This window comes from Anas acuta, chromosome 2 (assembly GCF_963932015.1).
Source record: "Anas acuta chromosome 2, bAnaAcu1.1, whole genome shotgun sequence".
In the NCBI taxonomy this organism is placed as follows: domain Eukaryota; kingdom Metazoa; phylum Chordata; class Aves; order Anseriformes; family Anatidae; genus Anas; species Anas acuta.
Window position 1 is genome coordinate 137472147 of NC_088980.1, and position 27521 is coordinate 137499667.

At 42.3% G+C, this 27521-nt stretch overlaps 1 protein-coding gene across 2 annotated transcripts; it reads left to right on the top strand.

The window, feature by feature from the left end:
• The first annotated feature begins 1665 nt into the window (after positions 1–1665).
• On the top strand, positions 1666–27239 carry FZD6 (frizzled class receptor 6). 2 transcript variants are annotated; one of them, XM_068672415.1, is made up of 7 exons: positions 1666–1857; positions 1994–2309; positions 16879–17075; positions 19799–20816; positions 22839–22987; positions 24304–24726; positions 25199–27239. In XM_068672415.1, the coding sequence occupies exons 2-7, from the start codon at positions 2130–2132 to the stop codon at positions 25353–25355; spliced, it is 2124 nt and encodes a 707-aa protein (XP_068528516.1). In that variant the 5' UTR covers positions 1666–1857; positions 1994–2129; the 3' UTR covers positions 25356–27239. The 2 variants fall into 2 exon arrangements, with proteins under 2 accessions (XP_068528516.1, XP_068528515.1); XM_068672414.1 differs by having other exon boundaries at positions 1666–1853.
• Positions 27240–27521: the final 282 nt, after the last annotated feature.

Here is a 27521-nt window from a genome sequence, read left to right on the forward strand (position 1 = left end):
TTCCTGTTTCCATGAAAATGCCTCCACGTTTAGTCAATGAAACTATAAAGTCAGTAGAAAGCTGCTGGAGTTTGAATCTGCATTGAACACAACCTGTCTCTGCAAAGTTTGGGTACACTCAAGGAACTGATGGCGTTCCCAGAGCAGAGAGCAACTCAGCAATTTCATCGAGAGCTGAGCAAGAGCTGTCCTGGGATGTCAGCAGAAGCCAACTGGGGAGATACCTGCATGCTCCTGGTGCTCTCAATGCCAGACCCACAGCGCGTGCAGCCTCTCAGCACTCATGAAAAGAAAAATGTGGTATTTCTAGAACAGGAATGAGCTTCTGAGAGACATGAAGCCAGTTGGAGGATGAGAACTGGAATGACGACAGAGGATAACACAGGTCTTTGTACGCTGTAGCACATTAACTTCCACAACCTGCACATAACAAGGTTTCATTAATACCATCTGTGAAACCTGCTGGGAAAATGTTAGTCACCTTGCCATTTGGCTGCTTGTTTGTATAGCAAATTGAATTCCATTACTGCTATCAAGTTACTCCATTTGCTCAAATGGCCGAGCTATTTGGATCTGCGGCAGGTAGGTACAACCCTTCTCGTGATTCATACAGGTGCTAAGATAGTTTCATGTAAAAGACTCAGGAGGGGTTTTGTGGTCATGTATATTTCTATAGGAGCTCACACACAAAAGATCTGCACGGAGAGCCTTTGCGGTCCTCTGAATAGGCAAGGGGCAGCCTGACGCTCGCCACCATCCCCGGACGGACTACCTGGATTCGGGGTAAGGAGGCCTGACTGCACAGACTCCCTTGGGGCAGAGGAGCAGAGGTGCAGCGCTGCCTCAACACCCTCAGCCCGTTCCTGGAGCTGGTTTGCATGTCTCGGCATCTGGCGCTCCCCGTTCCAGTCCTGCAGCTCGGAGCCGGGCGGGTGGCTCCGCACCAGCCTGAGGAGACCTCAGGTGGCTCCGCGCAGAGCCGAGGGGTGCGCAGCGTGCCTGCACCTGGGCCAGGCCTGGCTGCTTCTGAATGGGGCTTTGTTGTTTAATGGGGTCTCAGTGTGGCAGAGGAGGTGGTGGGAGGGTGGTTCACAATTCCTGAGCTTGGGTTCCAGGAGACACGAGGCCCCATGGGGACATGGAAATATGAGGGCATGGAGGCTGTGAGGACATGGAGATGTGAGGGCATAGAGGCAGAGAGGACATGCAGACATGAGGGCATGAAGGGAGCAAGGATATTTTGGGTAGACCTGTGCTATTCCAACTATGTTTGGATTTTGGATATTGGATATTTTGGAAAATTGGATGCTCTATGATTCTGTATGGAGATGGGAGGGCATGAAGGCAGCGAGGACCTGAGGGCACACACACCCCCAGCTAGGTGCTCCACTTTTATCCACACGTTATCCATTTATTATCCACTTTATTGCCCTCACCGCCATGTCCCACACACCCCACACCACCTTCTCTTTCTGTCACCCCCCTCAGGCTCCCCATGTCCCCTCTCCCCCACACCTCCCCAGGGGCAGGCAGCTCCGGTGCTGCGCCGCCATGCCAGGCACGTCATGGCGGCGTGGAGGGGGCGAGCTGAGGGGAAGGGGGACGGCAGCAGCGCGGCCGCCATGGCCAGGCGGGGCCCCGGGGAGGAAGAGGAGGAGGCGGAGGAGGAAGGAGGGGGCGCCGGGGGCTCGGCCCGGGCGTGTCGGGGCTGCGGCGCCGAGGGAGCCCCGGCTCCGGGGCCGCCCTCCCGGCCCCGCTCCCCGCCCGCCCCTGCGGGCGCCGCTTCCTAGGGCGGGGCTGGGAACCGAGCGCCGAGCCGGGGCGCTGGGAGCAGCGGGGCGAGGCCCGGCGGGGTAGGTGCGGGCCGGGGCGGCCTCGTCTCCCTTCTTTTCCCCTCCTTTCCCCTTCCCTGCCCTCCTCTGCCGGCAGCCCCGCGGCGCGGAGGCCGAGCGCTGAGCGCCCTGCCTGGCGCGGCTCTTCCTTGTGTTCGCAGCTCGGAGCAAGGAGGGAGCCGGGGAGAGGCGCTGGGACATGGGGCAGTAGCCGCAGCCTCGGCGAGGAGGAGGGGACGATGCGAGTGCCGGACACAGCGCCCGCAGCCCTGCGCCCGTAGCGGGGAGCTCGGCAAAATGGGAGCGCTCCTGGGCGCCCTCACCTGCGCCTGGCTGCTGGCGCTGGTGCGGGGGCACAGCCTGTTCACCTGCGAGCCCATCACCATCGCCAGGTGCTCGCGGATGCCGTACAACATGACTTTCTTCCCCAACATCATGGGGCACTACGACCAGGACACTGCTGCTCTCCAGATGGAGGTGAGTTCTGCCGCCCCGAAGGTAGCGCGTGGAGGTAAACAGGGTGCAGGGCATCCTTTTTGTCCTTCAGACATCGCACTGAGTGCTGATACCTGCCATACTAAATGATAAGGGAGATAAACTGAGTAGATAACACTTCTTTGAAACTTTCTGGACCTCACTCTAGCTCCTTGGCTGTGTAAGCAGAGCGTAAGGGAGCTGTAGGCACATACCCCATGGATTGGTGTGGCACACCAGTGTGGCTGCTAGAGCTCTTCACCACATCACACAGCAGCCCATGTACCTTACTAATGCATAAAGCAGTTCCTGAGATCCTCTAGGGACATAGCCTGGTGATAACTTTGGCCCACCTGAACTCAGGCAGTGCAAAAATCATGTTTAGAAGTCACTGTTAGGTCTCTTCTTTCTTAACTTCCATCTGTTATTCCATCTATTAAGGACAGGTACCTAAACTTATTCATAGCCTTGTTCTCCGCTCTGCCTTTTGCGTTCTGCTTCCACTTGACTGAATGCTGAAACTCCTGACCGAGAGAAACTTTCTTCTGTGCTTTGCTTTTTTTTTTTTTTTCTCAACTAAAAACAAATGCTTTGCTACCTGAACTGACTGCAACATGGCTCCCTGGAGAGCATGCCACCTTGTGGAAGAGCTGTGCCGGCTACAGGAGCTACAGAGGGCGAGAGCCTCTCTGGGTGAGAGGCCTGTAAAACAAGTTTTAAACCTGTTTTAATAATGGCTTTTCAGTAGCAAGAGGAGGGGGAACACCTTAATGCAGGTCTTGAAAAGCTCAAAGTCTTGTGCTGTGCAGAGAGTGAAACAGAAGTGAGATTAAAATTCAGAAGCTTCTGGTTTTAAAAAAAATTGAAGGTAGTATTGGGGAAGGCTGCTGCTGCTACTACTACAACTAAAATCTTATTTGCATATTCATTACTGAGCTTGGAGAAGAAGCTTGGTTCAGTTGCCAAAGCATTTGTTTAGTGCTGTTTGGGATACTCAGGATTACCATTTTGGCCTCTAGCTGCCAGTCTGGAAGGGCAGAGGCTTGCATTGTATTTGCCAGCCCCACGTAGACACATGGGAAATTCCGGTATCAGATGGTAAGAGCCCTGTATGTGAACAATTCAGTTCACCCACAGATCTCAGATACCTTGTGTGCTTTTAAATTGGAAAATGCTCCCTCTCTCTCCAGCCATCCTTTGTCTGGAGTGCTCTCTTTCTGCAGCGCCTGCCATTTTATCTTGTCAGGCGTGCAGGTGGTTCCTGCTTGGCAGGTCGCTTCTGTCAGTGCTTGTGCCTTCCAGGAACGCTGCTGTGAGAGCAGAGATCGCTGTCACTTCTGTTTGCTGGGACTTCCCTGTATCGTCAGTGAGTTACGCCTAGTTCCTCCGGGACAGGGTTCATGACTTGTCTGTTTTTATTTCGTGCTCTCTACAGGAATGGCATGGTAGCAAGAAGTGTTGTTGTTCCCTTTTCTCCATCCCGTCTTTTTGTAATCACTTCTGGCTCCTACGATGGCTGATCACTAATCAGCCAGCTGACAGGGGGCTGTTTGGAACAGCACTAGGGTTTGGCCTAGTGTACTAATACTTTTTAGTGTCCTGTCACTGCTACGGTCTGGCCTCTGATTTGCTGTACTTCATTATCCCAGTGCTGTATGGATGTCTCTGAGCTACCTGATCTGCCTTCCTCTATTTGCAGTTGGACAGTACTGGTTGGCCAAACCAACTTTTTCAGACACCTGCCTCACTGAATGAAAGCATAAGGAAGTTTCTCCCCCAGCTGTGTAACTTTTATTGTGTCTGGCACTATGACTTTAGCTGGAGCTGTGCAGTAAGCTTAGCATAGTTCTGTGGTGGGCCTCTCTCCAGAGACTGGTGTGTACTGCTGGTATACATCCTGCTTATGCCCTCTGAAGTGATTCTACGGGGTATTCAGTAACGGCATCAGCGTGGCTTGTCATGGTTGATTGCAGCAGTGAATTGTTGCAGGAGTGTCAAAGGTTCTGCTTTTCAGGGGGCTTGCAGCAGAGGAGGAGCTATGGGGCTTCGGGACTGTGGTTTAACTTCATTTTACCGCCATGAAGGAGCAGGAGGTTGGGAGATGAAGGCGACTTCTGTTTTAAGAGCTTGAATTTTTCTGTAATTGGTAGTCCAAACTCCGTTTGTACCAAAGAAAGAATTTTAATGGTATGTTGGTTAAAACTTTTTCTCTTTTGATCCTCAGTAGGAATGCTCAAAGGCTTTGTTTTTTAATTCCATCTCTCTTTACCCTCCCCACAGCTTGTTCTCAAGGCTGGGCATGGTCTTAAAATGTAAACACTGGGTTATGAGACTGACGCTTGTAATATTTTCCTTACTTTATCTTAACTGACTTTGAGCAAGCTGCTTAATCGTGCAATCCAAGGGCATATGGTGGAGACTTCTTCAAGAAATCTCAAGTATTTTGTGCAGGAAGTGTCTATTAATCCTGTTTTCTGCTCCTATACACTCTGGAAACTTATTTTCATTATTTATTTGTTATGTTTACTCCCAGAAAGAACAAAGAATAGTCAGTCAAGAGGATGAGGCTCATCTGGGTGTGAAGTTACCTCTCCAGAACTTGGCTAAGTCTCTGCTCTAGCCCAGTGTTGAGGCTTAACGGGTGTGTGTTCCCCCGTGGGGAGTCTTGTATGGCCAGAAGAGCCATGAGCTCCATCTGATGGAGCATGAAGGCATCTGTAGAGCTTGTCTCCTTTCTGGAAAGGTGTTAAATTGGCATCTCTATGTCTTCATAGTAATCCTCCAGGTGAGAATGACGGGGAGCCACAGTCTCATGAGGTGGTTTTCCTCCTGGAAATCAACTGGGTCACTGAGCTGATTCGTGGTATTAGTTCTGTGTGACTTATCAGCTCTTCATGGTGATATGCTATAAATCAGGACACTGAACTGATTAGAGCAGGAAGAAGGACTTGCTCAATCTTATGGAGGTTCTGCTAATGGTGGTAGTTCTCCTTGGCTCTTACTTTTTGCAACAGAAAGCTCATAATTTGCTCCCCCCCTCCCGCCTTATTTTTAATTGAATTCTTGACTCTGCGGATTGAATTCAAACTATTTGAGTTTTGTTTGTTTGGATTAGCTTTGTTTATGCAACAAATGGAGATTTTTGGAAGGTACAACCACATGACTTAATGACTTGAAGCTTTTTCGCGTGTGTTCTTTGAACACCTGCATGACAGTGGAAGCTAATTATTTGCAGCTACTTGCAGCATCTGTCTCAAAGCAATTGAGCAGTACCACTGCTCGTGTTCTTACTAGCTCAAATTTGGAGGCTGAAGACCTGGAATATGTCTAGTGAGGCAAATGGATGGATGTAGCTGTGATGAAGCCGCCCTTCAACCATACTTCCAGAGGCGTAACTCCCTCTCGTGGCAATCCTCAAAAACAAGTCACTTCTAACTCGGGTTCTTCAACTAACTCGAGTGCTTCGAGTACTTCAACTATCTGCAGTATTATTGCATTATTCAAGCAAAGCAGAGAATATTACTCTGTAATAACTTCCTTTGTTCATATTTCTTAATCGGTTGTGTCAGAATACATGTTTGTGGCGAGTTCAGTGGAGCTGATTGCAGTGGCAGAAGTTAGGAGAATATACCAAAGCAATTTGAAGTGGATTAAAAAGTACCTTCAGAAGCTTGACGCCAAAGTTCTGTGGTTTTCTACCTCTGTAAATTCAATATATATTTTTTTAATATGATCATTTGATTTGCCTCTAAGTATAAATTAGCAACCAAATATGAAGATACTTGCAAAAACTGTAAACCAGTTATCTGGCAAACTTAAATCAATATATGTATTGATATTAAATATATCATATGCACAGGAGGAGGAATAGGATGAAGCTTTCCACCTTCTGTAGGTTGGGAGCGTTGAGGAATTTAAGTGCTATTTGGTGCAGACTGCTGTTAGTGGGACATTCTGCAAAATGGCACAGGTGTGAATTTACTGAGACCTGTACAGACAGGCATCCTGCCTCTCTCCCTTACCTCAGACAAGCAGTGCTTGCTGCAGTACACCAGCCACTGGTACTTTGAAACTGGAAGCTTAAATCTCTTAAAATAGCTTAGCTTCAGCTAGGAAAGCAGTTGATCAGCTGTATCTGCTTGGAATTGCTTTTTCTCCCTGATGCTGCCTCAGAGCCTAAGCAGGAGAAAGGGTGCAGAGGTATGAACAAGCACAAGGGGCTTTGTAATTCATATTTTGCTGAAAACATTTGTGCTGTTTCACCACCCTTATCACTGGTGGTAACTGACATGGAGGGCATTAAAAAAAAAGTATGAAGTATAGCGTGCTGTACGTTATTATTTAATAGACTACGTTAACTTTTCTAGCTCACTGGAACAAGGTGGTTGTAAAAGATCTGTTCTAAAATAATTAGATCCATACATGTTAGATCAAAGTTTGCAAATGCTGAACTATTTTCTTAGAGCCGCTTTGTATGGATCAAAGGAAACACAAAGCACCATGACTTCTGTGCTGGGTAAGTCTCCAGAAACACAGAATAGTTGGAGATGAATAACTCTGTTTTGAGCATCACTGTTGCTTGTGGAAAAGCTAAGAGGTCAAAAATGTGTGTTAGACAAATCTGTGTCACTCTACAACATGCAAATTCAGGGCACTTTGGTTTTGCACTCTACTGCAGTTGCTCTCAGATGTTTCAAGGTAACTGAAGTCATCGTTAGCTCTCACAGTACCAGGAGCTTGAGCAGCACATTCATACACCCCATGCACTGATTTTGTGGATACAATAAATTATTTTGTTGGTCTCCTGAAGACTTCTGTCCTTTCTGCAGTGCCCTGTCAGGAGTTGGTGCCAGCCCTGGAGGTCTCTGGGTCTCATTGTGCTTCTCCAACTCCTTTTCCATGTTCAGATGCCAAGTGTGGGCACTGGCTACACCAAGCACTGCAGGTGGAGAAGGGTGGGCTTAGTCCTGGGGCTGCAGCCTACTTACTCCAGGAGGACACCTAGGAAAGAACAGATTGATGCCAGCTTCCCTAAACAGGATTCCCTCTTTCTGAAGAGGGTCGTGAGGCTCTGCAGTGCCTGTCCACTGCACAGGTGGAAGTGGAAGGTGGGTTTAGTGTTCCCATTACAGGGTATTCAGGGGAGGGTAAGCGCTGTGTAAGCTGGGGGGGGATGCCTGGAGCTACAAACCGAGCTCTGAAGGCTAACGTGGCCCACAGATCCTGAGGTGAATGGGTAGAAGAAAAGGTGGCCTTGAGGACTATAAGCACCTCCTGGTGCTGAGGAGGAACTGCCTCACGTGGGCATTCAGAGCTGGGCAGAGCAGGAGGGGTTGGCACATCCGACCCAGCGCTGACACCAGCCACAAACCTGGCGGCTCTGGAGGGCGAGGGAAGGCCTCCTGCAGGGATTGCCACCCGTGCCCTGTGTCTGACGCCTCCTGCTCCTTTACCAGCTTAACAAGAGCATTTCTGGGCCATCCACGTGCCCTCAGCGAGTTCGTCAGCGTCCTTTTACACAGCCTGGTGCCTGTCCCACCTTCCCCAGTGCCACCTCAGCCGCAGGGAGACCGCCCAGGGCGCTGCCTGCAGCAGTCTGGGAGCCAGGCGCCAGGACAGAGGGACAAAAGGAAGACTGCCTGCTTATCAGGAGCATCTGTGAGGGACAGAGCGAGCAAATGTTAGTCCTTGACTGCCTCTGAGGCTACAGAACTGTAATGGTGCTCGTGGCAGCCCCCAGCTTCTCATGGGTGAAGGTTTCTGCAGTGCACTGGGTGCTGGGGAGCACCTGTGACTGTTTTGAGTGACTTCTCTGAATAAAGGGCACAAGCTCTCGACAGATTGCCTATTAAGTAGTACTAAGTTGCTTCTGTGCTGTAGCAGGCACTGATCTTCTTGTCAGAGAGGTCAGTGTTTTGAGATGTCTGGGATTGGGGTGGAGATTTTGGAGGAAGGGAGGAGAGACTTTGTGTGAGGCTGCGTGTGCAGAAGGAGGCTCCCATAGAAACGTCAGTTCCGTAGTTTTGTTGACAGCCCTTTCATATTTTTGGCTACCCTGCATTTGAAGGAAGGAGGAAGTTTTCATAAAGTAGTGGCTGTTGTGGGTAAAGCTTCCTTCCTTACCAGCTGCTTCGTCCATGCTTTAGAATAAAAAAATTTAGATTTTTTTTTTATATTATTTAGAAGCGAGTTTTTCGTGCTTTCTTGCCTCTAAGGTTGGCCTGTATCCCAAAGTAAATAAAAATCAACAAATAAGAGAAATTAAGATGCATATATATCTGCAAAGCAAAAATCTATAACTGTTCAAGTTCTCACTGTTTTAGACATTTAGACATTATCTTAGAAATAACAACAGAAATATCACGAAGTAGATGTATCTGTGAAAGATGAGAGCTGTTTCCCACAAGTCCTTAGGAATGCAGTATCACCTTTTTTTCATGAAGATCTTATAGATCTCTTTAGAAATCTTCCTCACTGCCTTTTGTATACAGCAATGATCTACTTTTTGCATTGATTGCTGCGTGTTTTGTGTTTTCACAATACAGCGGAGATTACAGCTGTAGGAGTGGATTAAAGTGGCGGGCCTGGTTTTCTGTTCTGCACCCCCAACAACCTTCCCAGAAGCAGAGTCTTCACGGAAAATTGCTGTGGAGCAGAATTTACAGCAGGTGGTGGGTGCTGAGCATGTGAACAGCTCACAGCGTGGTCAGAGCTTCCCAAACAGAAACAAAGCCAGGCTGCCACCTGCTTTTCCATTGTTCTCGTCAGCTGTCTCAGTCTGAGCCTGGATCATTTGTTTCCAGTGTTGTCTGACTTGCTGGCCTGTGCTCTGGTGCTGCTGAGATTTTGTTCCAGGGACCCTCTCCTGCTGGCTGACCTGTGTGCGTGGCAGCAGCGACCTGTGCGGATTTTGGAGGTGCTAACCAAGCCAGCCCGTTTGAAGTTCAGTAAAGCGTTTGATTCAGTACCACGTGAAAATCATTACAGTTGCTAATCCCTGCAAACTTTCACTAATCCCTTCGCTTTGCTGTGATGTAACAGATGACCTCAGCCTGGTGTGCTCGAGTCAGATGGCTGAGTTATTAAATTAAGAGCCCATCAGGTTACATTTAGGTACCTCAGCACCAGCAGCGCTTCCTTTGGCTTCTGCTTTTGATGTTTCCAGTAGGTGGTACATCGAGGCACTGGCACTGGCCGTGGGACAAGCTGCCTCTCATTCCTGTGACACGCAGGAAAGAAATCAACTCGTGGCTACTTCTCATTGAGTGGGATCTGCGAGGCCGAGCCCATTCCCTGTTAGCATGAGAACTATCTTCATAAACCAGATTTTCCTTTTTGTATACAGTGTCAGTGCCGTGATATTGTACTGGCCAGGTGGGACAAGCCCAGATTTAGGAAGAGGGAAAGACGTGATGCAGGCAGCAGCGTGGCTCCGCGCAGGGCTCTCATAGGGTCATCTTTGAGCCCTGCGAAACTCCTTGCAAAATTAGTTTGTGCCTCTGCTGTACTTCCCATTTCTTCCAGCTCCATCAGGGCTGTGCAGAGACAACCAGCTACTGCTGGGTGTAAGGTAATAAACCCCTGGTAGGGTTTATTAGCTGGGGCTCGGTGTCTGTGTTGTCACACCATACAACTAACTGTGCTCCTGGGTGGACTCGGAGCTGGCTCAGCAGGTGTGGAAAAGTGGTAGGTGGCTGGGCCTCTGCACAGCTGGTTAAGGTGCCTTTACATCCACAGAAGTGGCTTTCTTGCCATCCTGATGATTCTGTGATAAGGGGCATCGAGTGTGTTAGCATGGCTTGGGTTTAGGCACGGGGAGGTGAATGTCCCCCTATCCCTAGATAACACCCAGTGCATCAACTGTTTTGCTGGTAATCTTCTAAACTGTGTCCTGTATTAAAAAGCTCAGTGCTAAATCGATTTGCTCCTCTAACACATGGCAAATACATGAAGGATTTCGGATTATTTTGAGATGTTTCTGCTACCACAGCCCAGATGCAGTGGAGGTCTCATTTGCTGTAGTCTAGACTCGAGACGTTTGAGGGCTGCAGTGTACTTTCCATCTGTTAACTTGTTTTCATCTTCTCTGCTATGTATAGTATAGACGGAGATAAAACCATATATAATTGAAAGCTGCGCGTAAATAGTTGAGTTGTGCTCAGGAAAGCTCCCTAATATTTATTTTGTATTGTAAATTGCAGAGGCTGTCATGCCTATAATTTTGGTCAAGCTGTAATTTAGGTTAGAACCACAAAAGGCAGTGAATTTTGCTAATAAGCTATTTCGGAAAGCACCGGAACTTTGTTTCGTAATAACTTCTTCTAGGGAGATGTAACATTTCCATCTGTATTGTTTCTAGCCTTTGTTATAGCTAATCTGCATAGGGATATGTGTATTTTTATCTTAAATACTTAAAGGGAAGACACAGGAATAAGTTGTCTTACTGCCTAAAGAAATTCTGTAGTTGCTGGTTAATGACAAACCAGCAGCTTAGCCACCCAAAACTAGCAACCCACAGAGGTCAAAGCAGAACAGCCCGCTTGATCTTCTTGTGTACGTGTCCACGTACACCCTCGATGGCAGTGGTAAGTTTAAAGCCTGGCTGTTTGGTGGGGTGGGTTTTTGAGTGGGTATTTTGCTGCCCTATTGACCTTTGAAAGCCTTCACCTTGTGCTTTGTACTCCTTGGGTTGCTGGTTAATGATCCCATCCCCTGTGAGCGGCTAGGAAGGCTCACAGCCAAGTTATATATTAAATATATTATGTTTAGTACATTTATATTTAGAGGGACAGTGGTGATGAAGGGTTAGCGAGTACGCTTGTGCTTTCAGTGGACTTACGCTGAACGCTCAGGTGAGTGATTTGGCTCATGGAGCAGCTACACAGGATAGGGTCTGCACTGCTTGGGCATTTCAGCTGCTTGCCCATGGTTCCTGAGCCATTGTTACATATTTCCTTTGTTTTTTTCTCAGATCCTTGAACCAGATTGTGCTGGGGTGGGAAATGTAAAAGATTTGTCTCTTCTAAACTACTGGGGTAACCTGCTTTCGATTCCGACAAAAGATTTTGTTCTTATATTTGTAACCTCTGAACCAATTTAGATCAGAAAAGGTTTTACAAGCTTTTAAATTAAACTTGACTTGTATTTGCCTTAATTCTATTTCACAAGCTGCAGGGAGCAATGCTTTAAAGGCAGCTTATTGAAAGCACACTAATTTGACTTTTATTTTAATGGTTTTTGCTTCTGTCAAATTGGCGCAATTTAATGGTGCATATTAAATGTCTTTATGTTAATATCTAAAATACTGTACTCCTATCAGTGAATTTTACTTCTGAAAAACCTGTCTTAGAAGAGTTACCCATATCACTTTGAACGTGAGCTGAGTCTCTTCTCAGCTCTGCTTTGAGTCTAACCTAGCTTGCAAATTTCACCCTTCGTTTAGTTTCCTGTGTTGGTGTGTTTATTTGTCGTGACTTAATTGTGCACAAACAAGGAATCAGATTTTTGGCAGCCGGTTCACTGTGCAGCCATGAGCCATTGTGTAAACACAATGAGTTGTGTGATGCCATTAGTTTCCCTGGGCACGATGCTAATCTTGCTCGCATCCACCCCAGAACAACTCTATTGAAACAACAGTGTAGGATTAAATCAGCCATGCCATATATGTTACACTCTTCTTAACTGAAACAGCTGATCATTATAGTAGTAGCTAGGGGTATTGGAGATTAATGGGTAGTATAGCTCTGAGTATGGAGAGTGGTTACTGCCACTTTTTCTCTGAGACTGCTGCATTTATAATTGCAGAGGTTGATAGCAGCTGTATTTCCAACACTGCATATTAAGGTGTATAGGTAAAATTAATTGTGTTTAGATTTTGAGGTTGTACTTCAAGTCTGTAATGACACTTACTGGAGTAACTGAATCTGGTACTGTAAATTGTTACCCGTAACAAACTTCTGCAGATTTTCTGAAAAGCAGATGAATGTTTTATGAATAACGAAGTACAGCTTTAATACAGGTAGGAATATGGGGCACCCCGAGTACTAAGATTACAGAAATTCGGATTTAAGCCTACGTTTGCTTCCAGAATTGACATAGGCAGTGCTGTGAGGAGTGAGGTTGCAGTGTTGGTGCTCTGGGTCACAGGATTCACCTCAAACCATGAAACAGGTGCCATTGCTTAATGCTGAGACAGTGTCTCATTGTTTTAATGTAATTAACCTCAGTGTTAATACATTTAGCTCAGTTAACTTACTTACCTTGGTAGCTAAACCTCAGCGATGAGGAGAGTGGGCTGTTAGTTTTGCAAACTGGTTCCAAATAGCTGAGCACAGGCTCTCACCTCTGCTTATCAGCAACTCAGAAATACTTGTTCTTGCCAGTTAAGATTTCCAAGAGCTGTTTAACAAAGACCTTGGTATTTTGATCTACCGCTTTCTATTTTAAATGTTTCTGTGATATTGATTACAGTACAGGAGAATATTCTCACTCATTTTGACATGCATTGGTAGTAACTACTCAATCACCTCTGGTAATCCTTTTCTGTAGGGAAAAAACAAGATGAGACGGAACGAAGTCATCTTCATCTGCAGCATCTTCCTGGAGTACTGAGCTTTGTTTCTGTTACATCTTGGTTTTCCAAGCCTGCCAAGCACAATACAGGAAAGCTTCATGATCTTGAGATTAATGCAGAGTTGAAAGCTGCAATTTATTTACTGGCAAAATATGTTTAAGAGCCTGTTTGCACCTCGGTGTTTATTCTCTCCGCTGTACCATTTGTTTTTGCGCATCTCACTTGTGTTCCTGTGTGCAGGGCCACACCGTGACTGGGTTACTGAGCTAGGCTGGCTTTCCCTCTGGAGCAAAGGGCATACAGACAAGCTCCCTTAAAAAGTCCAGCACTAAGCTAGGTGGTGTTTTGCTCAGTGCTGAGGGTATTCCTCTTGTCGATAGGGATGTTCTGGTCTTTGCTTGCTTGGCCTTACTCACTATCCACAGTGAACACACAGGAGCTTCACAGCAGGGCTGTGCTTGGATTCTTGCACTGACGATGCACTGGAAAAGTTTGCATTTTAATCCTCAGTTTTCCCACTACTCTTACTTGGGGACATTACAGACTATATCAGCTTTGGCTCTACAGCCGCTTCCTGCTAGTTATTAGGTGGTTTGGTGGTTTCTTTTTTGTTTTGGTATACTGTTAGTGTATTTTATTTTGCCTTGTATTTACTGGGTTTTGTTTCCCATAGGCAGGAAGATGAGAATTTCTATTTTAGGACTTACATTGGCCTCGTGAGGCTCTGCTCTTGGTTTGCAAGCAGCTTTGTGTCACTCTGCTGTTGCCAAATCTGCAGGTTTTCATCTCTGTCCTCCGTGTGACAGGGCAATGGTGGCTATTGCTAGGTATGGTAACCCAGCCCTGAAGCAACCAGGGCTTATTTTCGGGGAGCTTCTGGCCTTGGTTTTAACCTTTTTGCTTACATGCTATCCAGCAGGAGGAGCGAATGCTTCTCCTTTTGGTTTTGGTGAGACTTTGCTTTCGTGGTCCGTCAGGAAATGCAGACCTGTTATTTTCTACAGTGCAGCACTTCCAAAATGACTGGCTGGCTGGACACGAAGACCACATTTAAAGATAGCTAATTCAAAACAGATTTCCAAGTGCAGTTTGCCACCTCTTCTGTTGCTCTCAAATGGTAAAAGTAGGCAATTTCTAAAAATAAATCTGCACTGTACAAATCCCATCTGCTTATGCTTGGGGCAAAGGGTTTTATTGTACATTTTGTAGAGTTTTTTTGGTTGGGGGAACTTTTGGCCAACAAAATCTGTTGGAGTTCTTTGGAATCCACAGATTTGTTGGAAAAGGTGTGTTATACTTTGATTTTCAAGAAGGCTTTGACACGGTCATAGGCCACAGTTTTTAAATAAACCACACTGGTAACCCAAAAGGGACTTTCTTTTCTAATGCCTGAATAAAGAACAGGAAGAAAAGAAGGCTGAGCATAGCCACCTTCTTCCTCCAATCTGGCATTTCTGTGTTTATCTGTTGGGACACTTCTGCTTCAAAACAAAACCTGTTCGTTAAACCACAGTAGCCAAAGACAACACGCTGTAGTAAAACTCTCACAGTCAAGTTCTCACTTGCCATTATCTGCCTGTAATACGCAGCGTTATTAATTGTGTGCTGATTGCTGCGGTGTTCTGGCTTTGGAATCGTTTCGTATAACAGAAGTTGTCAGCATGGCTGAGGTAGGTTGCAAAGCCTGACCTTTTAACCAAACACAGTTTTCTTCATGCTCTTTAGACATCATTGATTTTATAAATATGAAAACAATTCTTAAAATTTCCTACTCCTACAGAAAATATTGCTGTTTAGCTGAAGTCTGCAAGAGCTCTTGATTGACTCCCTGAAACTTGCTCTACAAAATTAATTTTGTTTTGTATCAACTGAGATGAACTGTGAGGGGATAAAAAGGAAGAATTAATAATAAGACAGTTTCCTCGGGAGTTGACATCAAATGTAAATTCAATTTCTGTACGATCACTCAAGCTATTATCGTTATGTTATCCTAAGTGCAAAGAAGAACAGACCTAGCGTAAATTAAATATTTGAACAACAGGGAAAAAAAAGTAACTGAAAAGATTCAACACCACGACAGTGCAAAGGAAATGTAATTCATTTAGGGCTAATGGCTGACTGCTTTTTTCATCCGAGGCAGTGTAGCGTTTTAGGAAGCATCTTTCCTTGTCCTAAAATCCTCAAGTCACCTTCCTGGGAAGGCAGCTGCAGAGCAGACACCCAGGTGAGGGATCAGGTGCTCGTACCTCTGCTGTAAGGAGGGCTGCAGCTTGCAGTCAGTGCTCTAAGAGTAGTGACAACATTTTTATTTTTTTTTTTTCATAAAATGTTTTTCTGTCACTCTTACCCTGCCTTATCTTACTCCCTCCTCCCCGTTCTTGTGTTTCTTCCTGAGGTATCCCACCTGAAGGGGAGGTTATCTACAAAAGTTTTTCCTTTTCAACTGCATGCTCAGCAGTGAGACTTGCTCTTGGTAGGTGGGTGTGGATATATTTGGGATACTTAGAAGCTGATAAAATTAAAGGTGCTGTTCTGGACTCAGAGGTTAATCCTTCCTTTACCAGTCCCTTCTTGATGAATTCAGAATAACTGAGATACAGAGCTGTTAATGGAAAAGCATTAAGTAAAAATTTTTACTGATCTTACTATTTTTACTGAAAGTTCTGCATACTTAGAAAACATTGTGCAATGTCCCTATTTACCAGCACATGTCAAAGTGTGTTAAATACTGTTTAAGCTTTCCTGAAACACATGAATTTGACTATTTACACGTGATACAGGGATTCCTTTTTCCAGAAGTGGACAGTGTCTCATCAAAAAGCCTACCTACAAAGCACTTAGGCTGACGGGATCCTGCAGATCCATTTCGCCCACAGCCCTCAGTTAATCCCTGCTGCCCCAGAGAGTTATTAAACGACCTGGCTTTACCTAATGAGCTGCACTGGGAGCTTTGCCTGGTGTTGCAGGGAAGGCAGAGCAAACAGCAGGCCAGGATACTGGGATTTATTAAAGAACGAAGACATGGGAGCATTTGAGCTTGTGCATGCCCAGCCAGCTGCTCTCGACTTCTCTTGTTGCTGGTGTTGACAAGGACCTGAGTACAAAATCCCTCACAAGCACCAGAGCCCATTTTTTGTGGAAAAATGACAACTGTTGGTTCACCTGAAGCTTATACCCATGGTATAGTTTGGCTAAAGTCATTTACCCTAGCAATAAAGTTAGTAAAATGCAGAGAAGGGGTGATGTCTTTTTTTTTTTTTTTTTTTTTTTTACTATCTGAAGGACTCTTGGACTGTGAGTAATGGACTGAATGAACAAGGGGCAGGAAAATTGCATTACATTTCATTCTGTGAACTCTCCACTAGGAATACGCATCAGTAGTTCATTGTCTAGCATCCTGTAATACAGGTAGACAAGTTCTCAGTCATGTGGAAATCTTGAAATATCATTATTGCTCACTTTTAAATTTATTTGGACTGCATCAATAATAAAAATACTAAAAAAGAAAAAGAAAAACACAGCAAACACTATAGACTGAGGGAAGATGATGGATACAACACACCAGACTGAAAATGTAATTCCAACACAAAGTACAAGGATAGATCCATCTTTAAAAATCTCAGCCTGCCTGTTTAGAAGCTGAATAGCCAAAATGGAAACTTAATATTTTACCTTCCCCCCCCCTCTTTTTTTTTGAATCTTGTACTTTAATGATTCCTTTCAGATTTCTAACACTAATAAGAAAAAACAGATTTGAGTAGTAACAGATGGACTAAGATCTCAGAGTAGGGACTGAGCTGGAAGAACCAGTGCAGTGAGGAGTGGTTCCTCCACATTCAAACCACCAGGTTTTGCTCTTCCACAACTGCTGGACAGTGTTCTCTACTATCCTTTTAAACCTCTGGGAGAAGAAATGTGAGCCATAGAGATGAAAATTAATTTTACTGCCTCGAATTACATTTTTAAAAATACTAATGAAAGCCTTTTTCTTTCCTGAAGCCTTTTCTTACCCTTATGAATCTCCACTGCTCACCAGACGTCCACACATTTCTGTGCAAAGCATTTGTTCCTGCCTGCCTGGAGCAAGTTCATGTGATTCATCCTTGCCGAAACCTCTGTGAGAAGGTGTATTCTGACTGCAAGCCGTTGATTGACACTTTTGGAATCGCATGGCCTGAAGAGCTGGAATGTAACAGGTGGGGTATTTTTCCACGTGATCAGTAGCAGAGGTGATATTTTTCAGATGTACCCAGACCAAGCTGAAAATTGGAGACAGGATGTTAAAAATTCATAGGACTATTCTTATATGTTACTTTTTTCATTATTAAAATGGTCACATATATTAAAATTAGTACGTTATTAAAAATTAAAATTATTAAAATTATTAAATTTAAAATTATAAGTGTTGCAGCACAGATGTCACTCTGCTTTCTGATCTCTATACTAGGGATAATAACAATACGGGGTTTTTATAAATAATTGTTCATAAAATAAAAGTATCTAAAATATTCTTTAGTTGAGTGCACACCCAGCATTAAATAGTAGAAGCCTTACCTTATTTCTAATGACTTGCATGTGCAAATTCAGTCTTGTATTACTTTTCCTGTACTGCATGGCAGAATTCTCATTTCCAGTGCTTGCACCTTTTTCTCACAGTTGTTCAGGTCTTTGTTCCAGAGAAAGGACAGCTTGTATTACATTGGGGAAAAAGAGAGTCATTATATATAAAATGGGAACGACTTAAACAACTCTGGTTTAATCATTTTGAGATTCTGACCTTCAACTGGAGATACTTATAAACGTTTAATGCCAAGTGTTCTTAACCGCATCAGGGCAAAAATACGAGAGAGGAGCAAGGAGTGGAAACTCAACAGGTCGTGTTTCTAGCCCCCATGCAGTTGCTGATCCATGACAGCGCTGAGGCAGAGCTGGGCCAGTAGTCCTGTGCTATGCTTCTTGGTAGAAATCCATATTGGAACGAATATGACAGATATATGGCATTAATTCTATTTCCCTTTTTCTCTGCACAAAAATTGAAACTTGTGCACCAAAAGTCTTCCAGAACTGGTTTGAAAAATTAGGAAAATTACAAGCTAATCCAATGATTCAATATATATTCCAAATGACATCGCAAATCAAATTCCATTTCTTGCGGGAGTCATTGCAGCTTTAAAATATTATATTACTGCTAGCATTTACTGAAAATGGCCCCACATTGTTCATGTGGGAAATTTTGTCTGCCCAGTTGATGACACAGGGAAGGCCAAGTAATGCAGGATATTCTGAAAACAGCTGAAGTGATGAGGATGGGCTTCAAACTCAGTTGCAGTTCTGAGATTCACACTCATATTCTTACAAAATGCATAATGCCTCTTAAGACATGGGTGAATAAAGTTTGCACTGTTCTGATGTTCATACTGGTCTGGCCCACAGTTAATGAAAGAATCTGCTTTGGCATCAGTTTTCTTAATTATTAGTCTGGCTTTATTTGGCCAGCATGATAATGCAGAGAAACAAAGAATTTAAGGCTTTTTAGCTCAAGCTGAGCTTCCAAATTGACATGGAGGGGAAAAAGTAGTCTTACATGTAGGGTCAGTACATTCCTTGCAGACATGCCCCTACAGTAGCATTTGACAAAGAATGTTTGGGGATAACAGAATCTTGCTTTAAAAGCTAGCATGCAAAACTTGTTATTTTTAAATATGTGCCTAAACTCAGAATCTATATTAACATAAATCCCATTTTGAATAAATGCTTACCTGAGTTATACGTGAATAATCGAAGATCTGCCCAACATTGCTAATCCTATATTAATCATAAAATAAAACCCTCATATTTTGTTCAATTAAATCTTTGAACAAATGAGTCTAAAGCAATTTCTAAATGAACTTTTAAAACAATGATTTTTTTGCATTGCTTATGTTTTTAGCTTTGTCTCTTTATTGCTGTTGACAATGAAATATCATTATAACACAACATCATAATCATCCCCATCACACACTAGTCAACAGTTAATTCTAGATACTGTGAGCACTGTTCCTTGATTGAAGCTTGCATTTTGACAAGATCATTTGCTGTCTCTCCCCCAGTCTATTCAAATAAAACCAACTTTAAATATTATATATATATATATATTTAGTAAAAAAAAGTGTGGAGTAAGACTGTAAAAGAACAATTGCAGTTTGAGTAAAGTGTTTAGTAAGCAATAAAACAGCAGAGACAACAGTTAAATAGCTGTGTTTGATTAGCCGTCTACACTGAAAATACATTGCTCTGTTTGGATGTATCAGAACAGGTCCAAAAGAAGGCCATGGAAGGGCTCAGAGGGCTGGAGCCCCTCTCCTGTGCAGACAGGCTGAGGAGCTGGGGGTGTTCAGCCTGGAGAAGAGAAGGCCCCGGGCAGAGCTTACAGTGGCCTGCCAGTGCCTAAAGGGGGCTGCAGGACAGCTGGGAAGGGACTCTGTGTCAGGGGGTGTAGGGATAGGACAAGGAATAATCGTTTAAAGCTAAAAGAAAGTGAATTTAGGTTAGATATTTGCAATAAATTCTTCACTGTGAGGGTGGTGAGGCCCTGGCACAGGCTGCCCAGAGAAGCTGTGGATGCCCCATCCCTGGAGGTGCTCAAGGCCAGGCTGGATGGGGCTTTGGGCAGCCTGGGCTGGTGGGAGGTGTCCCTGCCCATGGCAGGGGGATGGAATCAGATGATCTTTAAGGTCCCTTCCAACCCAAACCATTCTGTGTTTCTCTGTTGTTTTTTTTTAATACCACTGAGGTTTTTCATATAATGTACATTTTACATCATCTATAAAATTTCGTAGTGCTTAGAATCAGATTTTTCCACATTTTTTTCTCATTAAGAAATAACTGTAGTTGATAATGAGGGGTATTCAGATATTTCCTCTTCTGTTAATTTATCTAGACTAGTCAATTGTGACGAGACTGCTCCTGCCACTGCTCCTGTAACCACGAACGCACATGGAACTCAGAAGACCCCGGGACAGACGCGAAGGGATTATGGATTCTGGTGTCCCCGGCACCTGCACACTTCCAATGGACAAGGCTACAAGTTTCTAGGCATCGATCAGTGTGCACCCCCGTGTCCCAATATGTACTTCAAAAATTACGAATTGGATGTTGCAAAAAGCTTCATTGGAATAGTTTCAATCTTTTGTCTTTGTGCTACGCTTTTCACGTTCCTGACTTTTTTGATTGATGTTAAAAGGTTTAGGTACCCAGAGAGGCCCATCATTTATTACTCGGTCTGTTACAGCATAGTGTCTCTAATGTACTTCATTGGATTTCTGCTGGGGAATAGAACTGCCTGTAACAAGGCAGACGATAAGCTAGAAATTGGGGAAACAGTTGTTCTTGGCTCCCAAAACAAAGCCTGCACCGTCCTTTTCATGGTTTTGTACTTCTTCACTATGGCAGGAACCATTTGGTGGGTGATTCTCACCATCACCTGGTTCCTCGCAGCAGGAAGAAAATGGAGCTGCGAAGCTATCGCGCAGAAGGCTATGTGGTTCCATGCTGTGGCGTGGGGAATACCCGGCTTTCTAACCATTATGCTTCTTGCCATGAACAAAGTCGAAGGGGACAATATCAGTGGAGTTTGCTTTGTGGGTCTCTACGACGTGGATGCCTCTCTGTACTTTGTGCTTTTGCCGTTATGCCTTTGTGTTTTTTTCGGTCTCTCTCTTCTTTTAGCTGGTATTATCTCTTTAAATCACGTGCGGCAAGTCATCCAGCACGATGGCAGAAACCAAGAGAAGCTGAAGAAGTTCATGATTCGAATTGGAGTTTTTAGTGGCTTGTACTTGGTGCCACTTGTGTCACTTCTCGGGTGCTATGTCTATGAGCTGGTGAACCGCAAGACCTGGGAAACCACCTGGGTGTTCGACCACTGTGACCAGTACCACATTCCTTGTCCTTATCAGGCAAGTAGCAGTTTCCTTTCTACATAATACTGATAAGTTAATTAGCAAAACCCCATATACGTTGCTATATCTTGTGGTGTCGTTTAATAAAATTATTTTCATGGTAAGTAAACAGTTCAAGAACATGCAATGATTGGTTGCTTTTTAAGTTAAAATTGGTGGTATCATCCTTTTCCTTTGAAATTTTCTTCTAAACAAATTGATCTCACTCAGCAATTCCAACTCACAGCTGTAATGGGATTACTTGAACTTCATGCCATGAGTAATGCGAGGGGCAGGGATTGTTTTTCACAAGCTCTTCCTAAAAGCAGTCGACCTGTATTTGGATGCATAGTTCTGTATTTCAATACCTAAGGTGAATTCACATCAATTTCAATTCAAATTGAAAAAATGAATCTTGAAAATTGAATCTAAATTGGCTTTAAATTGTTGTTTATAACCACAGCTTTAAAATCATTTTCATCATTTTTTTTGTTGAAGTATAGAACTATAAAGCACTTAACTACAAAACAAATTTCCAGTATATTTTTTCCATGATAGCTGTCACTTCCAGGCTTATTTTCAATAATGTGAAGAGATCTCTGCAATTTAAAACATTTTTATTTTTTAAAAGATGTTCACATTTTACTTTTTTTTTTTTTTTTTAAACAAAACTTACGTGGAAAGGCTTTTAAAGTAAGTAAGGCTGTCCTGTAGCCAGTACTCTGAATCTTATGTAAATCTCTTAAATCTCTTTCAATACATAAAATTCTCTGCAATTTTAAGTAATTTGTGGTTTGTGTCATTCCATTTAAGAACAAATATAGAAGGATAAACCATCACTAAGACAACTGCAAGTTTCTCATGTTATCTTTCATTGTTTTGTACATACCATCTGTGTTTTTACTGCAATAACCTGTCATCAAAAAGAGGAATATAAACACAAGCATTATGGGGGGAAAAAAAGGCTTGATCCTTCCATGTTCGTAAGCATCCTCTATATCCTTTGTGTTGAACTTGGTGTAAACTGAACATCAGAGCTCACAGGCTTCTTGGCTATTTTTTTGCTTCCATTAGCGTTTCATTAACAAGTGCACTTTTGCATTGAGCTTCATTTCAACTTAGATGGCTCAAATTAAGCAAGGTTGAAAGTAAGGCGTTTCACTTTATCAACAAACAAACAAAACCAACTTGTTTTGTAGTGCTTAGATATACAATCTTAGCATAATAAGGCACAAAGCACCTGTATCCTCAGTCTTTAACCTATTGGAAAGAGTAAATAGCAACAGCAAGTTTACACAAAGATGTACTTACTGAGCTCTGTCCATATGATAAACAGCGTGTGCTCTTAGAGCTATTACAGTAGCTTCAAATGGTGTGCTTGGCCGTGGCTTCCCTGAGCCATGATACATTGATCAGAACAGAACAAAATAAAAACAAACTCCAGCCTAAGTAGCTAAGGCTACGTGACTGACAAAAACGCTGATTTTTGTAGATAGGATTGGCAGGTAAGCCAGGTAACATAAATTAAATTTGCAACCTGGGAGGAGGAGATAGTCTGTTACGGAGTTAAATAGCTCGGCTCTTATGATCCTGTTCTGCAAATAGGTGGATTAATTTTGCAATAAACAGAAAGCAGCTATGTTGTTCCCTGCAGCTCCCTGTCTAATCTGATTAACTCACAGCTCATCCACCCGCTGTTTCTTTTAAGCTGAAGGGATGAATCTCATCTGTACAAACCATCTCTGAAGAACATGGCTACAAAAACTATTACCCCTAAAATTACCTTTCCTGTCAATTTAAAAGAAAAATATTTCCTTCTAACTAATCTCCTCTCTGTGTATCCAGCTGTAGCCTGTAAGCAGACATTAACCAGATCCGACTTGACTGTACATGTCTTGCATTTGTCCACAGTACAAGCCTCAGCAAAGAAGAGCAGCCATGAGGAGAAAGTCTCTCTTTTACATAATTTGTTTGGTTTTCTGTATTCAAAAAATAACAAGTATGTCTTCTCTGTATTTATTAAACCTTGTTATCTTCTAGGCAAAGGCACTGGCAAGACCAGAAATATTTTTGTTTCTGATGAAATATTTGCTGACACTAATTGTTGGCATATCTCCAGTCTTCTGGGTGGGAAGTAAAAAGACCTGCTCGGAATGGGCCAATTTCTTCAACAGAAACCGCAAAAGAGAGTAAGAGCAATTTTTATTCTTGTTTTTCAAGTGTTTACTTAAAAAAAAATATTATATATATATATTGGATTTCAGACTTTTCATAAATGTGTCTCAGGTAATCAAAACGTTGTCCTTGGGCGCTTTTTATCTCCTGAAGTTTGAATGCTGCATATGGGCACCAGCAAAAAGTTCCACTGAGGTCTGTGGAAGGTTTCCATACACAGAGACCTGACTGCATTCTCAGAAGACAAAAAAAATATTCTCCTCTGCTTATTTATTCTCTTCATAGAGCTGTAGACATATTGTTTTATTTAGCATTGGATAATCTCTGGTTTCCAGTCAAATCAGGGAAGATAACTTTAGCCATCAACTCAGATCTTTTCATGTGTTCAGACTTTATTTGGCACAGCACTCAGCTATGTTTACTATCGTGGAATAACAACATCCTCTGCTTTTCTCGTCTGTCAAGCTTGTCTTATTTGGAAATTAATCTTAATTGTCCCATCCTTAGCTAGGCTTTATTATATTAAGTTACTGTCCCTTATTTTTATTCTGAGACACAGAGTAAATCAGTTTAATTACTTAATTTTAGTAAATGCATATCTATGATTTTAAACGGGTTACAAATGTCAACTCCATTTTTCATAACTGTCGTTTTTCTTTTCCTTTTTATTCCTTCATTGGATAAGCTTGGATCCTTCAGAAGGATATTAATCCTTCTGAGATTATCTGTGTTACTCATATATTATAATGTATTTTAAGGTCTTTTTATTTCTTTGAGTTTCCCTTTATGCAGTCCTTAAGCTCCTTTTATTTTACATCTGCATTCCATGATGGTGAGCTTATAGCTTCCTTTCCCTCTCCTCTCTTTTTCCATTTCCTGTAGGATTTTTCTTGCATTTCAGATGTTAACTGCTTTCAGCTATAAGAATTTTAAAATAATGAAGTCATTTTTACAACGCTTACTGTTTTTTTCACTCGAACAAGGTTTACATTACATAAAGTTAATTTGGTAATACAGCTGCTTATGAGCTAATCCTGCTTTCCTCTCTTAGATGATTAAACTACTGAAGTCATTGGACCTACTTGCAGAAGTAAGGAATGTAGAAATCGGCTTTATTTAATTGTTCCATGGGCATAATTGCTTTGAAGCCATTACAATTAGTTTTTTTTCCCCTCTTTTTATATATAATTGTTTTCTACATGTTCATTAACATCCAGCTCAGATTACATCATTGTTTGCTCTTCGTTTTATGTTTTTGTGTACGAAGCTATAATGCATTGTATCTGAGGTTATCCTCGTCATTCAGTTATATGCTTGTATCTTCTTTCAGTCCAATCAGGGAGAGTCGAAGAGTACTGCAAGAATCGTGCGAATTTTTCTTGAGGCACAACTCCAAAGTTAAACACAAAAAGAAGCACTACAAATCAAGTTCGCACAGATTGAAAGTAATTTCAAAGTCAATGGGGACTAGCACAGGTGGCACAACAAATCATGGAACTTCTGCAGTAGCGATCACTAGTCACGATTACTTAAGCCAAGAAACTGTTGCAGAAATTAAAACATCTCCGGAGACATCTGAGAAAGAGGCAGATGGAACATCAGCCCAAAAAGTCGAGGAAGGTGAAAACAGTGGAAATCAAATGTTGTGTGGTTCCAAACTGACCGTGGATCAGGTGGAAAAAAGAAACAAAGCAGATAGCACGTGTGATATGAGTAGCTTGTCTGGGAGTGTGAAGAGAATAGGTGAAGGAAGGTAAGATTCTGTAACTCAGTTTTTTACTTCTTTACATATATTACTACTATTTCTGTTTTTTCTCTCTGATGAATCAGTATACAGTTCACTGTCAGTAGCTGTCAGGAATACTGTAATTCTTGCAAACTTAGGGCCGTGTATCTGTATCTTACAGTACGATATGGGCTATTGTATTGGCTTTGGGATTCTTTTTCCATTTAAGTGTTTGAGTGCTGGAACTTCAGCTTGAAGGATATTTGTGTGTTGTTGAGATGTGACCCTGAATAAATCTGTGGCTGCAATACAATCCTTTTGAAAGGCGATGAGTCTGAAAAAACAAAAGCTTGAAGTATACAAAACTGTGCTGCGTTCTCTTGAAAGGGAAATAGCTTAAGATACATCTTAAGTTTGTTGCTTAAAAAAGAAAGTTTTTCCGGTCTAATGAATTTTGCTTAAAATTGACTTGCTGTGTTTTATTTCTCATTACTTCCAGAGTAACTCCTAAAAATGATTTTATTGAATCTCCTGCATTACAAAGGAGCAGTTCCCAGATACCTGATGTCTCACAGTCAGGCTCCATATCACTACTTGTCTACTCGGCTTCAGACACCAGAAAAGAGTTGGATTCAGGAACCAGTTCAAACCCTTGAAAGACTGATTTTTATTTGAACACTTTCAATTAATAAAACTGTTATGGGTTCTGTAACACTGGAAATAACAGATATTCTGTGCCTTATTAAAAATCAGACACATCTTGTTTTGCACTTATAAAAATGTAAGTTTTGTAGTGGGGACAACTGGCAATAATGTACTGTATTCATACCCATCCAGGAATAATGGAAATGAAAGTTCTATAGGATATAGCTGGATTGACTAGCAATAATTTAAGAAAGATGAAAAATATTATTCCCAATATAAAGAACTCTTTTTGTAGAAGAACTGTATTGAAATAATCCATAGAAAGCACTGTTACTTTTCAAGACATAAAAGTTCCATCTGCATATTCAATATTTTTCAGCTTTTTACTTGTTTTGGATTTTTTTCTTTTTTATTATCTATTAAACAACGTTATCACTTAAAAATAAGAGATGCATAAACTTCATAAATTGTCATGATGTGTCATTTATAGCACTGTTTTATGGTAGTTTCTACACTGAATATGAAAGGGAATCTGGAATCGTAGTGATTTATTTTGTACATAAAAAATGAATTATGTAAATAACTGACTGCATAAGGTCAATATTTAGAACTACTGTTTTGTATTAATTGTATAAACTGGATAAAGTTAATGCTTCCGTTAGATACTACTGAGGTCAACAGTTTTATGATGATCAGGCAATTTCATGTAGTTCACAGTAAAGCAGATTTTATCTTTATACAAAACACACACCATACACTACACATCTGGGGCAAGACTGGTCAGCCATCTGGGCATCTTGTACAGGGGTAGTACATGAGATACAGCTGTACATCAGAAAAATGCTTCGAGCCCCTCCTGGTATGGTGTTCCAGTGCATCGTGCCAAGCAGGGAGATGCTTCAGATCCTCTATCCAGGAAGACAGAATCTGAAGTATGTTTGTTGTGTGTTTTTTTTTTTGTTGTTTTTTACTGAGCTGCAGTGAAAGCGTATGCTTCCTTTTGTTTCTATGCAAGTAACTTGAACTCTTTTTTAAAATCTGTAGAGAAACCTTGCAGAAAATAAACTGTGGTGCAGATAAACTAAGATGCAAGCTTGTTTAACAGTACATTTTACATAAAACAAGACCTTAATAACTTTTCTACAAAGTTTAATTTTCTATATGCTACAGCAATATATTTTCTTTAACTCAAGAAGGCCTTAATACAGATAGCCTTTCTTATGATACTTTCTTATGATAGAACGGTGCTCCAGAGCAAGTAATACTGATGTGCGTAAGCGTTTCATCATTCATCTCTAAAGGAATCCTGGCTCCAGTGAAGTCAATGTCATTTATTACTTGAGGTGATTTGGAGCCAGGGTTTCTAAACTGAAATTTCACTGCATTTTGTCAGGCTGTTCAGCATCATCTCTTTGATTACTAAGAGGAACATTGCTCTTAAATTGTTATCTTTATTTTGTTATTGTGTGGAGGATCTGTGTTCCAGTTTGTGCAGCACTCATGCTGATGCTTTGAACAATCGAGCAAAATTGCATGGCACAAAGGTCATGTAAGTACTGAGTCAATGGCAAATGCTGTTCTGATAAACCAGAGTTACTTGTTTTATTGATCATGCATTGAAAATTGAATGTATTTACCTTTATATTGTCATGTGCATTTTCGTATTTGTAATTTATTGCCTTAAACAGGATGTGCTATTGCTTTCATCATTTTCCCCATTGAAAGTATCTAATATTCTTGCTGCTCAGAAAGGCAGTGAGAAAAACCTGTGAAAATGCACACTAAGTACCCTTCCTTCTTTTAGTTACATTTGTAAACGGGTAACTTTATACACATTCAGTAGTTTTGTTATTACTGTCTTTGTTAGTAATAAAAATACTGTTGTATAGTAAAAAGTTTGAGTTGGTATTTCTTTTTAGCTGGATTCAGTGTGTTTATTTCTCTGTTACTGTGGCATTTCTGCACCTAAGACTCCTTAATGCATTTTTACTTAGAGCTCTATGAGGTAATAATTATTGCAATGCTTTTATCCCTCCTGTATGAGAACCAAGACAGAGAACAATGGTGGGAATTGTTCAGATGAACACGGAAGGTTATGAAAGAGTGAGAAACTGAATTAGCTCTTTCATCTTAGCATTTACAGCATTCTTTCTTTCATGCCCTCTAGCTAAAGACCT